Genomic DNA, 16,012 nt, shown 5'->3' on the forward strand with positions numbered 1-16,012 from the left:
AGTAAAGGTGCTACGCGGTTGGAATGAACCTGGAATCTTGTGGTTGGGAAACAAGCTTCTTACCACACAGCCACGCCTGCGCCTCCTTGTTTTTGTGTGCATTCGCTGCTTTCTTCCAGGGAGTCTGGTGCTCTTGGCTTGGTTTTTCCTTGGGGCTGGTCGGATTGGAGCAATGTCGAGAGTGACCAGCCGAAATTGCAGGGATAGTCTTGGTCTCGACTGGGGAGGGAGGGCTCCGGATGGCCTGTCCGTGTTTTCTTTGTGTCGTCTATCTGGATGTTTTGTCCCTTTCCTGTATCACCTAGCTGTCTGGATGTTTTGTGTTCTTGTCCCATTCTATATTATTTATTTATTTATATATAGCGGCTTACGTACACTTTGTCTCTTATATGTAAGTACATACATACATACATGCATGCATGCATGCATACATACATACATATATACATGCATATATGCGCACACACACGCACATACACACACGCACACACACACACACAAACACACACATATACATATAAAGTAAGGCGTAGGAGTGGCTGTGTGGTAAGTAACTTGCTCACCAAACACATGGTCCCGGATTCAGTACCACTGCGTGGCATCTTGGGCACCTGTCTTCTACTATAGCCTCGGGCCGACCAAAGCCTTGTGAGGGGATTTGGTAGACGGAAACTGAAAGAAGCCTGTCGTATATATGTATATATATATGTATGTGTGTATGTGTTTGTATGTCTGTGTTTGTCCTCCCAACATCGCTTGACAACCGATGCTGGTGTGTTTATGTCCCCGTAACTTAGCGGTTCGGCAAAAGAGACCGATAGAATAAGTACTAGGCTTCCAAAGAATAAGTCCTGGGGTCGATTTACTCGACTAAAGGCGGTGCTCCAGCATGGCCACAGTCAAAAGACTGAAACAAGTAAAAGAGTAAAAGAGTAAACAGGGTGTGCATTGCGCTTCATGGATGTATCAAGGGCTGAACAGAAAGAAGACAACAGGGAGAAAAAGATAGGGGAAAACTCCGTTTGCTCTGCTTTTGTCTAACTTTTTCTCCATGTGTTCTTTCTGTTCAACCTTTGATACATACATATACATATATATATACACACATATACATATACAGGCGCAAGCGCATGCACATATGACGATACACATTGAAGAACAGAATGGACTAAGTGGAGTAGGAGTACATATGAGGACAGAAAGTGTCGCTGAAGAGGTTACAGATGTTTGACGAAAGATTTCTAGATAATGGATATGAGCTAAAATAAGAACAGTAACAAACGAGTGGAGAATGAATATATAGTGCGTGAGTTTATTTGTAAAAAAAAAAAAATTACCATCTCGGAATATGTATTTGAACACATGGTTTCACATTCGGAATCCTGCAACACAAATTCATAAATACGTGTATATCTATCTATCTATAAATAAATAAATAAATAAATAATATATATATATATATATATATATATATATATATATATATTTATATATATTGAGAGAGAGAGAGAGATTCAATCGAAAAAAAAACAAGCAATATATATTGGGTATACACACAAAAACAAAAAAAAACAAAACAAACAAAACAAGGTGATGTAATCGTGAATTGGAAATATGTAAAAAGATAAAAGTATTTATGCGTACATATTAAGACGTGTTCTGTATTTTTCAATGCAAAAAGTTTCTTTATTTAAACGTTCATGTGGAGAGATTGTGTCTTTGCACTGGTAGAAGGGGAAGACTGTGAAATTTGGTTTGATGTAATCTGCACATTTTTCTTTATGTTCACTGAGAGGAATTTGCCTGTACTGCGGGAAACGGATTTGTTCTTTATGTAGAGTGGTTCTCCTTCTCAAGGTCATACTCGTCTGTCCAATATAGTTATGTCTGCAACCCGAGCAGGTTATTACATAATTTAGGTTCTCAGAGGCACAAGTGAAGCTAGTTTTAATTGTAAACCTCTGTCTTTGTTTGAAAAGGAAATCCGAGCCTTCAAGTAAGTTGGGGCAGGTTCCACAGTTTGAGCATCCACATTTTTTTAACTGTTAGTTTCGTGGTTGTTTTGTAGAGCTTCACATTTGTTAGTAGTCTCTTTAGCAATTTGTGTTGCTTTTTGCATTTGATGAGTTTGTGTGTTTTCAGGATGTCGTTCATTTTTGGATCTCTATTTAGTAAAGGAAGATTTTGTACAATAGTGTTGAATAGACTACTAACAAGTTTAAATTAAGAATCATATTCCTTTCGATAAAAGTATGATTACAAAACTTCTTTGTAGAGGATATTTTCTGTTTGGTCGACATAATTTTCAAATTACTGGAGTTCGTTGCTCTACTCATAGCGACGTATAACTGGCTGTGTGTAAACATTGGAGTGGGTAAAAGTACATCTATGTGATCTAAAGTTTGGCCCTGTGCCTTGTTTGCTGTGAATACGTGAGCGGAATCTTTAAAGTTGAAACAAACCAAACTAAGACTTACATCTCACTGTTCTCTGTGAATAATGTTTGGATGGTCTGGTACCATGGGTTATTTTGATTGACAAAAGTGAGATGCAAACAGCTCCTTCGAATCCTGCTCATGACTGACACACTTCAATAACCACTAAATAATCACACACACTATATACTGACACAGACTTTCCCCATCTCATTTTCACTATTAACTGCCCTTGCGACCCTCTTCGTATCTATGATCGGACCATGAACTATACAATGAAAATCCAGAGTTACTCATGGTCAGTGAATTTTTGATAAAAATGTGAAGGTGGTTTATCAATTCAAAAATCAATATCTACAAGATAATCATACTTTCTGATATTTTAATGCTAAAAACTTTCCTGACGACTGTCTTTGGGTACCTTTTGGTTATCTCACCCCCATTAAAAAATTGCCATTAAAAAATTGGGTTATCGCCCTACTAAAAAGTTGAGTTTATGTGGTAACAAGAGATTGGATTAAAAAGGGTTAGATACTTTTGATTCAATACTTCAACACATTGTTGACTTTTGGCTTCCTCAATAGGAATGGTAGGATTTGTTATAAAAATATTATCAGATTCAATAAGATGTCTAATCTTTTCATTTTTCATGTTTATCAAGTTTTAATTTTTTTTTGTTTTATTGAGGGTTAAACAATTTTTTTAGTTGGGGGGAGATAACCCGATTTTTTAATGGGGGTGAGATAACCAAAAAGTACCCGTCTTTGTAATCCTGAAAAATATCGTAACCATTGGTCTAGCCATCTGGCCATGAAGAGGGAACAGACAAAGAGATGGACATAATGCCCATTATAGTAAGATAGTAAATCTGCCCATCTATGATGGGGAAATAAAGGGATAGTATCGCAAATCTAAACCCTCTAAATTCACGAATTATACGGGGGTGGGGGATGTGAGGAATCCAGAGTTAATCCTTGTTGCCGAAATTTTAACAAAAAAAAAAAAAAATCAAAGGTAATTTATTAATATAAAACTCAATATCTACTAAATAATCATACTTTTTCACATTTTTTTTTTGCTAAAAAACCTTCCCAATTACCTCCTTTGTAATCCTGAAAAACATTGTCCCCATTAATCAAGCTGTTTTGGCCGTGAAGAGGGAACAGACAGACAGATGGATATAATGTCCATTATAGTAAGATTTAGAGACAGTTGGTACAAACATTTAAAAGAATTATAGCTGAACATTACAGAAGGGAGAACAAAACAGTTAGTTTAAAAGACAATATTAAACACAAATGGCAGTTAATGAAAGACATTTTATTCTAGAAAAATAGAAAGTAATCAAAAATATGTAGTGTAAATATGTACACTAAATTAATGCGAATTTTAAAATTCCTTACATGAACTTTAAACAGTATGGTTAACATTAAAAGTTAGTGAGAAACAGGTGTTACTTTAATATAAACTGGCTCAGATGGATATTTTAATAGGGATAGCTTCAATAACAATGGTACAAACTGGCAAGGGCTATTTACTTTAACAGTGTTTCTCAACACTTTTTTTTTACCTATGAATCCTTTTGATTCCTATTTTACTTGGATAGACCCTCCCAGCCATTCAATGTTTAAAAAATACTGTAATATTTATATAAATGTTAAAGTAGTGGTTCTCAACCAGGGTTCATATGGCCCTTGGAGGTCCATATCAGATTTTGTTGTTAAAATTTATGAAGAATAAACTGGTTTATACTTCTACAATACACAAAATATTTTTACAATTTAAAAAAAATTTCCTATTATTAGGAATTTTTTAAAAAATTGTTAAAATATTTTATTTATAAAAGAAGTATAAACCAGTTTATTCTCCATAAATTTCAACAACAAAATCTGATATAGACCCCCAAGGGCCATATGAACCCTTGTTGAGAACCACTGCTTTAACAGTTGAATATAGATGTTTGTTAGTGTATCTATGTGCTATATAGATATGACTGTAAAACAAGAAATGAATGGGTTAATATAGAAGATTTTAGTTACTGTTATTGAATCAAATTTATTAATCAAAACACAAAATTAAAATATGCATATTTCCAAACTATTTCTCATTTTCACAATTTATGAGTATTCCATTTCAATTCTTTTCTTTTCTTGTGCAGGATCATAAGCCTCTACAACAACATTTGGAGGATACTTAATGGCTGGTGCAACATTCATATCAGATACTGGGTTCAGAAATTCAGTTCCCTGGTTTGTTGATACCCAAACACTTTGCTGCAGAAGCCAAAATAGATTTTAAAAGATAAAATCTCTTTAAAAGCAAAACATTTTAAAGAAGTATCATTTAAAACAAAATACTTTAAACGATCATTTTCATCAATTATAGTGAGTGCATGTGTGCGTATATTTATATATATATATACCGAAGTAAGCGGTATATATATATGTCGTCATAAGCGATGGAGTGCCAACAACCACCTGTAGTTGTGTGCTTGTATAGGTTATCAAAACTAAAATGTACAAATATATATGCCAACAGAAAAGAAATGTTATACAATTACAGGTGTTACAACCAACAATAAGATTTTTTATGTGATTTTTTCTTTCCAGTACATCTGCGAGTATTTTTATAGTATCTTTAAATAATACTTTGAACATCAAAGATTCTGTGTCTGCAAGTTTTTTTTTTAATATAAACATAACAAACTAGCAATCGAAATATATATTTTAGTAAACAAAATGTATTAATATACAATTATCAAATGAAAAATATATATTTAATACATTTTAAATGTGGCTTATTCAACTTTAACCAACAAAGTGAAAACTTGAAACTTTTTCTTTATGAATTACACATGTGTACCAAACACACACACAAAGAAAACAAACTTTATTTGTCACAAATACGACAAGCATTTGGGGAAAGATTTCAGGGAATAATCTGACATTCATTTCAAATCACTCCCAGGAACTCAAGGGTAATCCTAGCTTTTCCTTAATCTGAATGCAATTTCAAGTTACCAGGAGGCAGGCTGAATGGGTAACAGGGTAGGATCTGAAATCACTACACTGGCATAATTTGAAAAAAAAAAAAAAATCAGAGGTGAATTTACTGGTATGATTGTTTAGTATTTTTTAGGCCATAGAATATACCTATGTTATTCCTGCTATTTATAGCATAATAAACCATTACATACAGGACTGACTACCTATGAGTTTGTTTAAAAGAGAGCGATTAAGACTGCAATAAGATAATGAAAGAAATATTTACTGAGTAAGTGAATACTATTAGACAAATAAAGGATACAAAGGAAAGTTAGATGTAATATATTCAGAGAATTTATGCAAATTCAGAATCAAATGTGTAAATATTCAGTGACCAGCAGCTAACTGCCTGCAGTGTGATCTTTCTGCTAGTATACACAATCATACATTAATGAGAATACATCTGTACTTTCATATACAAATAAATGATATGTACACATATGCATGCACACACCCATATACATAAATATGCAAACATACAAACCAATACACACAAATATGAAATATACAAAAGGAACATATAATATGTGTATAAATAATATATGTGACCATGATTTCAAATCTAAGTGCAGTCTCTTTCTCTGTGCCTGTTTGGTTACCAAGTATTTATGCTTGGAAACACACATACACACACAAATTCATGTACACTTTCATATATATATATATATATATATATATATATATATATATATATATAGAGAGAGAGAGAGAGAGAGAAATATATATATATATATATTTATACATAAAAACAAATATATGTACTCACTCACCATGCAGAAAATGACTAATACTTACAAATGCAAATGTGTATATCTGTATGTATGTACAGTAATTAGAAATAATTAACTAATATACACAACAAAAGCGGATTGTCGGTAGTAACTTGGTGAATGGTTCATGGTTAAACCATTAAATAAATATACTACAGATGAACACAAAAAGATGAATGAAGACACGAAAAAATGGAAATGAAAAACGTGAAAAATGTAAACAAAGCTTCAGATAGATTAAGGAATAAAATTAAGGAATGAAAAGTTGTGGAAGTGCTATCAGTTTGATGACATTGAAAAGATTGAAGTGTTTATATGATCAAAAGAAGGAGTACTTTCAGTAAGTTTTCCCAGTAGGTTATTTTTGGTGAATAAGATTTCAACCATATATTCATATAAAGTTTGTGTGGTTTGCAGTTTTCCAGTGTAACATCTTTCTCTGGATAAGGTTTTCTATTGGAGGTTCTATGTTATAAATTTCTTTTTTTAGACATTGTAGGTAGCAAGCTAATGAAACTTGTTTGATGTACTGGCATGCCTAAATATGTGAATAACAATGATTTTAAAAATTTGGAGGTCATTCTTACATAAGCTTAAGAGGTGTTGGTGTTGTCGGTCTTAAGAGATGTTTTGATGATAGTGTTAAGAAGTGTTGAGGGTCTTAGGAGGTGTTGGTGTTGATGGTCTTAAGAGGAGTTGGTGTTTATACTGTTAAGAGATGTTGGTATTGATGGTGTTAAAGATCTTGGTGTTGACTGTATTAAGAAGTGTTGGTATTGACTATGCCATGAGGTGTTGGTGTTGACTGTATAGGGAAATGTTGGTATTGACTGTGCTAAAATGTGTTGATGCTCACAATGTTAAGAGGTGTTGACAGTGTTAAGAGGTGTTGATTGTGATAAGAAGTGTTGACGGTGATAAGAGGTGCTGACGGTGATAAGAGGTGTTGACGGTGATAAGAGGTGTTGATGGTGATAAGAAGTGTTGACGGTGATAAGAGGTGTTGACAGTGATAAGAGGTGTTGATGGTGATAAGAGGTGTTGATGGTGATAAAAAGTGTTGACGGTGATAAGAGGTGCTGACGGTGATAAGAGGTGTTGACGGTGATAAGAGGTGTTGATGGTGATAGGAGGTGTTGTGTTGATGGTATTAATAGGCGTTGTGTTGATGATGGTAAGAGGTATTGGTTTTGACAGTACTATGTTGGTGTTGACTGTTAAGAGGTGTTGGTGCTGATGGTGGTAAGAAGAACTGATGTTGACAGTACACTCATAGCTCCTTAGCTAAACAATTGTCAAAGATTTTGTATTTGTTTTGTGGCATGTACTGGATCTGTGTGTTTTGCTGTATAAGGAATACTCTCTTAATCAATCCTTGATGCATTCTGAAACAAAACACAATGCATTTTGATGGACTCATTTAAAATCTATCAACCTTCTAGATTATGTGCAACAATCCTCATGTTCTCTGTTCTAGAATACTTTCTTCTCTTTGCTAGAATGTTACTGCTTGGGACACTTTTTGTCCTGGTATTTGACCACAAACACTACCTTTGTCTATAATTTTCCTACTATATCATATACTTCACATTTCTTATATATTTCTGCTTCTACTATTTTCCTTTTGAAAAGAAAAACTTTGTGAATTATAAGCTGAAGTAACTCCAAATAACCTGATTCAATCTCTTGCAGTCTAAATGTGACCAATGTCATATATGGTAACTCCAAATCTAAGATAACATAAATGGTGTGACGTTTGCAATACAAGAAATAATTATCAAGTAAAGAATAAAACTGAACTAACCTCATTTATTGAACAGCAGCACAACAAGGATGAAGAGACAATTGACAAAACAAAATCCACAAACATAGCAAATGCTGCAAGACTAAATAAAATATAGAGTCTGGTTGGATGATGATAACGCTGAAAAAGAAGAAAAAGAATAGTTGAATGAGAAAGAAAGTGACTGATATGATTATCTTGTCACAAAGAAAGTTATTTTCCATACTTTTCTAGTGGTATAGAAATTAATCTTGCAACATTGATATTTTGCTCTTAAAACCATTGTGTCAAAATGGTTTTAATGTAGTCTTTTATTGTTTTACTAGTTTCAGTAATTTCAATGTGGTCATGCTGGGGTACCACCTTCAAGGATATAGCTGATTATATCAACTTGTCAACCTAAAGTACTTTCACTGGTTCTAATTCCATCAGCCTCAGATGGATGAAAAACAAAGATGTTGACCTAAGGAAGGATTTGAACTCAAAATCTAAAGGAACATAGCCAAATATCACTACCTGTTCTGTAAGACATTTTACCATTTCTACATCCAGCAACTTGTATATAAATTTATATGAATATTACAGTGTTTCTCAGAGAAAATTTCAGGAAAGAAAATATCAATAGAAATTATTACAGAGAAGTTTATAAAATGCACACATGCAGTTCTAACTGTAGGATTTCTGTCAGAGAAACTATTGAAAAAATGAAGTAATAATATCTAATTATTAATAATTCTATTATTGTTCTGCAGCATCAAATGATTATCTATTCTGACTATTTCAGTCAAACAATAAAACCATAATTACAAATATTTAAAATTAATTTTTAAAGTACCCACATTGTCTTTTATGTTAGTTAATGATAATTAAAAAGTGTTTGATGAGTTTTGTAATTTAGTTTTTATTTTGTAAAACAGCATTTTGAATTATTTAGTCACTGTTTAGCAACAGGTGATATGTACAGCCTGAGCACAAATACAAGGCCCTGAAGACAAACAAAACCAAAACAAAAAATTAACTAAATGAAAGAAAATAAAAAATGGGTTTAACAATCTACAAATGCTTCCCATCAAAATTTTTTGAGAGAAGAGTGAGAGGTGGTCAAAACGTTCAATATTGGTATGAAATCCTTCCATTACAAGGAAGATGTTAAAAAGTTGAGGGAATCATGCCCTTTTTTGAAGTGAATATAAACATGTGTAAGGATTTCTACAAGGAATTAGAACCAAGTTCTTGAATCAATTCACTTAGAACTTTCAGTACTCACAACTATCACATGATAATAAAATTATAATTATGATGAAAAATTAATGCATAGATTAAAAATACCTGGCTTGTCACTGCTGGACTACACAACTTTTACCCTCTCTAATTGATAACACAGAGAGGAAAAATCTTTTATTCTTTCTCTCTCCTTCTTCCTAGTCACTCACAGATGAACTTATCTACCCACAGAATAGATAGCAGAACTGCAAATAATTGGTGTGCACCAATTCAAAGAAGACAATTTGTTATAGCTCTTGAATTTAAACATATAGCTCAGAAAACAGGGTGTCACTTTAGGATGAGCTGCTACTTCTCAGTATTGAGAGGTTGCAGTTCCATAAATTGAAGGAAGATTCTACAAATCAAGTCGGTTAAAAATATACTTACAATCCATACTCCAAGGCTAGTAAAAGCACCAATTCCAGTATGTGCAAAAACAGATGCTGACAAAATATTAAGGATCATATAGGTAATTTTCTGAAATGAAATATTAAAGCGTTTTAGTTATTCTTTTTCAACATATTTATGTGCATATGTATATGAATATGTGTGTGTGTGTGTGTGTGTGTGTGTGTGCATACAGACAGATATTTGTGTGCGACTGTATGTATGTATGGTTGGGTATATATGAGATTGTGCAGGGAGTGTTGACTAATTTTGTCAGTTCATGCATCATGCAATTGTCCATTGTGGGTATTTATGTGTGAATACATTACATAAACACACATCTGTCTCTCTTCCTCTCTCTCTCTCTTCCTCTCTCTCTCTCTTCCTCTCTCTATCTCTCCGTATACACATCCACCCATATATATATATATATATATATATGTATGTATGTATGTATACACACACATGCATGCATACATAAGTTTATAAGTATAAGACAAATATAAATATTCAAAAACTTAAAATCAAATTTAACAAGTATATCAATTCATTTTACTTCTGTTCTAGCCACTTCAGTTCATTTCACACTCAATTTTCTACTGTATGGTTCAATGTACATATTCCACTATAGTTATCAAGTCATTAAGAATGAAATGTCTGATTTTCTATGCACCAAGTTTGATAGTCATTAACTCTAATGTTTTATTTTGACAATTCTTTGTTTTACAACATTGAAGAGTTACATCATCACTTTTTGAAATGCAATTCATGGTGTCTGATTATAATTGTGAGTTTTCTCTTGTAAATAAATTTTCGTGAACCCATTGATAGATCAAAAATTCATGTTGTTTATGAATATGAGTTCTGTTGTGGAACCAATGCATCCCAGACAGCTTGAAACATCAATGAGATGTTTGGTGAAGATGTGGCAAATGAATGCGCTGTATGTTGATGGATTGAGAAGTTCCACTCTGGTGACTTTACTCTTGAAATGGACTATCTGAAACAAATCAGTGAGGTAAAGAAGCTGGACAAGTGGGTACCACATGAACTGAGCGAGCATCAAATGACATGTCATCTTGAAACCTGCTGTTCTTTGCTGTCACAGCATAAAAGCGAACCATTTCTGCATTGTATTGTTACATGTGATAAAAAATGAATTCTTTTCAACAACAGCAAGTGTTCTGCATGGTGGTTGACTAGAGACGAAATACCAAAACACAATCAAAAAAGAATATTCACCAAAAACGCTAATGGTGTCTATTTGGCATCCATCACTGGTGTCATCCACTACAGCTTCATGAGACCTGGTAAGTCAATTACAGCAGATGTATACATCAACCAATTAGATGAAATGATGAGTGAACTTGCAATTAAACTACTGAGATTGATCAACAGAGACAGGCCAATTCTCAAGCAAGACAATGCATGACCACATGTTCAAAGAACGCATCTCAAGTTACAGGAACTGAACTTGGAAGTACTCTGTCATCCACCATATTCACCAGACTTTGCACCAACTGACTATCACATTTTCCAGGCATTAGACAACTTTTTGCAAGGAAAAATTTCAAATTTGAAGAAGATTCAAAAACAGCCTTTTGAGATTTCATCACCTCTTGCTTTCCAGAATTCTTTGCAGTCAGCATAAATAAGCTACTGATAAAATGGCAAAATTGTACTCTTTACTCTTTTACTTATTTCAGTCATTTGACAGTGGCCATGCTGGAATACCGCCTTTAGTCGAGCAAATCGACCCCAGGACTTATTCTTTGTAAGCCTAGTACTTATTCTATCGGTATCTTTTGCCGAACTGCTAAGTTATGGGGACGTAAACACACCAGCATCGGTTGTCAATCAATGTTGGAAGGACAAACACAGACACACTAACATATACACACACATACATATATACGACGGGCTTCTTTCAGTTTCCGTCTACCAAATCCACTTACAAGCTTTGTTTGGCCCGAGGCTATAGTAGAAGACACTTGCCCAAGGTGCCACGCAGTGGGACTGAACCCGGAACCATGTGTTTGATAAGCAAGCTACTTACCACACAGCCACTCCTGCATCACAGCTACTTACCACACAGCCCCTCCGAGATAAAGTAAAATAAACTTTTAGTTCAAAATCAGACATTTCATTCTTAATGACCTGATATTTATATTAAGCATTAGTAGTTGTGTAACTTCAGGTCATCCATGATCTAACAGATATATGATGAAAGGTGCTCCACCATCACCATTCAGTATGACCATATAGTTTTCAGTATACCTAGGGCTATTTTAACCAATGTGTCCTTCACTTTTAACCCTTTCGTTACCAACCCGGCTGAAACCGGCTCTGGCTCTGAGTACAAATATCTTGTTTTCATAAGTTTTGAATTAAAATCTGCAGCCAAACCTTAGTCACAATTTATGTTCCTAACACTAGCTGAATAATAACTAAGTTATTTTACTAAATTCTTTGTTATATTTAAAGTAATTGAAAGAAACACAGCGTCTCAAAATAAATACAGTAACAAAAGGGTTAAAGGTGGTAGATTGTGATGTGACAGCTATTTTTAATACATCAACCAACCATGGATAGATGCCTCATTTGTTTGCAACATATTAGTGTTTATTGTTTCTGTCAAGTATGAGGTCTACTAATGAAAGACCGGATGAATATAAGAATTTCTACTGTGTAACTAGCTTTAAGTGGATATAGTCAATATGTATATAATTATACAGCTATTTCAATAACTTTTGCACTTTAATTAAACATCAAATATTTTGAACATTTGAATAGAAAAGATTTATAATTGTAGAAATATTTACCAGCTTCTGAGAGAGTAATGGTGAAGACATTTTTCTACCAGCAAGAATTCCAAATATCCCAACTGAAATAACCTAAAATCATACAAATGTCATATAATAATATAAAACCTAATAAAATAAAACAAATATAAAGTTTATAAAAAAATGTATGTTTAGAAATAGAAACAGATACAAAAGAATATATTTTTGTCTTATCTCCTATGTTCCCATGGCTTCAGCAAGAATATAACCACTTCCTTTGTTTACCTACACTTGTCAATAACTGATACCTCTTCTCATGATATTTCAGTGATCTCAGACTGTCTGTCTTTTTCAATATTCCATATATGTGATGGAGCCAAATTTATTTCTTGAAATCTCCTTGTGGTCAAAATCATCTGTTAGACATTGTGGGTTGCAAGAAAAATGCTAGAATCCTTCAGTCTTTCAATCAACATAAATGAAGTGCAACTTATATTGGAATACTGCTCACATATATGGGAGTGTGATGCTATTATTCAATCCTTGTTGTGGAACTTTAGGTATCTTGTATATGATAGTCCCAAACTAATCTTTTAGAAATAATATTTGACCGTTCAATTCATTTTATTTTTTATGCAAGCACAGGAGATTATGCAAATTTCAATGTTTGTGGCCACTTCAACATGACTGTTCCATATGGAATGATGTTACTACTATTTTTTAACCTCAGGAGAACACTTTCAGCTGGTTAACGATGTCATTTCATACCAAATAGCCATGTTGAAGTGGCAACAAACATTACTTTTCAGTAGAGTTACTACTTGCATCTCTAATAGAAATGCAAGAACTAGCTACTTTGCATGTTGTAAGATCAGCAGCTGAATGTCACTGACATTTTTATATATTGCGAGCTGGGGTGAATGGTTGCCATTAGTGGACAGGTGTTCAGTACTGAGGAAGAGCAAATACTCTGAAACCAGGCTGGTCTACTGGTCCTGTCAAATCACTAGATGGTTGGGGTTTGCTCTCCTGCTATATTGGAGGACACAGATTGTGTCATTTACCTACTGGAGGTGTTCTCCTGGGGTTAAAAAATAGTAGTAACATCGTTCCATATGGAACAGTCATGTTGAAGTGGCCACAAACATTACCATTTTATATCTATTTATGTATATATATATATATATATATATATATATATATATATATGTTGTTGTTGGCACTCCGTTGCTTACGCCGTCGAGGGTTCCAGCTGATCCGATCAACGGAACAGCCTGCTCGTGTAATTAATGTGCAAGTGGCTGAGCACTCCACAGACACGTGTACCCTTAACATAGTTCTCGGGAATATTCAGCGTGATACAGTGTGACAAGGCTGACCCTTTGAATTACAGGCACAACAGAAACAAGAAGTAAGAGTGAGAGAAAGTTGTGGTGGAAGAGTACTGCAAGGTTCGCCACCATCCCCTGCCGGAGCCTCGTGGAGCTTTTAGGTGTTTTCGCTCAATAAACACTCACGACGCCCGGTCTGGGAATCGAAACCGCGATCCTATGACTGAGAGTCCACTGCCCTAACCACTGGGCTATTGTGCCTCCACACACACACACACATATATATATTTTCACAGAATAAAGAGTGTAGTAACGCCTAAATAGCAGACGACATTTCCGGTAAGCTTATCCATGCATGCGCAGGGACTAGTTCCGGAAGGAACACGGGAAGAGTCTCATGTGCATGCGTGGTCATTTGACATACAAGCTTCGCGCCCTTATTCATTCTCTTTTCTCGCCGGCCAGTGGAGAGCTCAGACGTACAAGCAGTTTGTCTCCAACATTCCAACTCTGGAGACAGCTCTTTCCAACATTCCAACTCTGGAGACAGCTCATTCCAACATTCCAACTCTGGAGCTAGACAAATAACCAACCAACATCACTGACGGCGTCTCAGCAACCAAAGGGCGAAGTGCTGCCTATTTCCTCTGTAAATAAATATTGTTGTGTTGATAGTTCAGAATCTGCGTTCCGTTGTTTCTTCTAGAAATTTAATGTATGGAAGCGGTGTACACCTAATGGTGTATAACCACTTTCCTAAAAGAGTATTGGAGATAAACAAGATATATATATAATTTCTTTAGAAAAACATATATCTGGAGAAAAAGCACACTCTAAGAAGTAGAGCAGTCTATATTTATTACTGGTGAAGGCCACTTTATAGGGTAATAAATCATTCTGTTAATTCCTTTTATTGTAAGTTAATGAAATGTAAGTAAAATTTTAAGAGGTAAAAATGATCATGAATTTGTGTTACAAATATTATATACATTGTTTGAAATACTAAATTTATGCAGGATTACAATTATCAGCATTCAACAGATTGGCTACCAACTGTCCACTTTGTTTCCTGGGCAATGCTGAGTATCTTGTTTATCTCCAATACTCTTTATTCTGTGAAAATTCTGAAACTTTTGAACCACTCATTTTTATCATATTTGAATGAAATGGGATAAAACAGTACATTTGAAAGAGTTGACCTTTGCCATCAGTGCTTTGTTTCTTGTTCAGGTTAAAAAAACAAAAACCCACCCAATTTTGGCACCTGATGACAATTGATAAAATAGTTTGAAATGTGATGTCATAATTTACAAAGTAAAAAATTAAAAGGGCTTAGGTTAATAGTCCTTAAATATTTTGCCATGAATATTAACAGTAAGAAGTGAAAATATTTATTGCAATATAACTTTGATCAGTATAAGGTGGCACGCTGGCAGAATTGTTAGCATACCTGGCAAAATACTGAGTGGCATTTTGTCCATTTTTACATTCTGAGCTCAAATTCTGCTGAAGTCATCTTTGTTTTTCATTCTTTCAGGGCTGATAACATAGGTACCAGTTGAGCACAGGGGCTGATGTAATTGACTTACCTCATCCACTGAACTTGCTGGCCTTGTGCCAAAATTGGAAATCAATATATCTTTGATCAATATGCAACTGTTACAAACAATGTCAATACTTACCCACAGGCTTGCAATACATCCAAATGTGGCAGATATGATGGGCAGCTCTTCAGTGTTGATTCCATAGTAGTATGATGGATGGAACATACGTCTGCCATACCACCTCTTTGTTTTGAAGCCAACCATTGAAGCAACAAAACAAAAAGTTCCAAGGAAGAAATGTATTGCTCCTGTCAATGTTAGCCCTGAGTACATGTGACGAACAAGCATCTTCAATAGTTATGTGAGACTTATCTAAAATTAAATAAAATTAAAAAAAAGTTCAATACAAATGAAGTAGAGAGGACATTTGCTGCTGTTTTTCAAACATTCTTAACTTACAAAAACCATTAACATAAAATATTCTCAGATGCAGTTGTGGATGTGTGGTTAAGTTTGCTACCCAGTCATAGTGGTCTTGGGTTCAGTCCCACTGCATTGAACCTTGGGCAAGTGCCTTGTCCTATAGTGCCAAGCCAATCAAAGTTTGTGAGTGGATTTGATAGATGAAAACTTAAAGGAAGTTGGTCATAGAATATCACTGTCATCATT

The 16,012-nt window shown here is 34.3% G+C and overlaps 1 protein-coding gene across 1 annotated transcript in view; it reads right to left on the minus strand.

Moving 5' to 3' along the window:
* Positions 1 to 3,736: 3,736 nt before the first annotated feature.
* LOC106870695 (uncharacterized) overlaps positions 3,737 to 16,012 on the minus strand; it is a 16,584-nt gene continuing 4,308 nt past the window's right edge. Inside the window, exons 2-6 of the mRNA XM_014916858.3 lie at positions 15,482 to 15,715; positions 12,508 to 12,579; positions 9,686 to 9,775; positions 8,054 to 8,173; positions 3,737 to 4,708 (exon numbers count right to left, since the gene is read on the minus strand). Coding sequence (XP_014772344.1) covers positions 4,553 to 4,708; positions 8,054 to 8,173; positions 9,686 to 9,775; positions 12,508 to 12,579; positions 15,482 to 15,691 — 648 coding nt within the window. The 5' untranslated portion in view covers positions 15,692 to 15,715 and the 3' untranslated portion in view covers positions 3,737 to 4,552. The remainder of the gene's footprint in view (positions 4,709 to 8,053; positions 8,174 to 9,685; positions 9,776 to 12,507; positions 12,580 to 15,481; positions 15,716 to 16,012) is intronic.

The sequence above is a fragment of the Octopus bimaculoides genome, chromosome 11 (assembly GCF_046866305.1).
Source record: "Octopus bimaculoides isolate indiv1 chromosome 11, ASM4686630v1, whole genome shotgun sequence".
Lineage (NCBI taxonomy): Eukaryota > Metazoa > Mollusca > Cephalopoda > Octopoda > Octopodidae > Octopus > Octopus bimaculoides.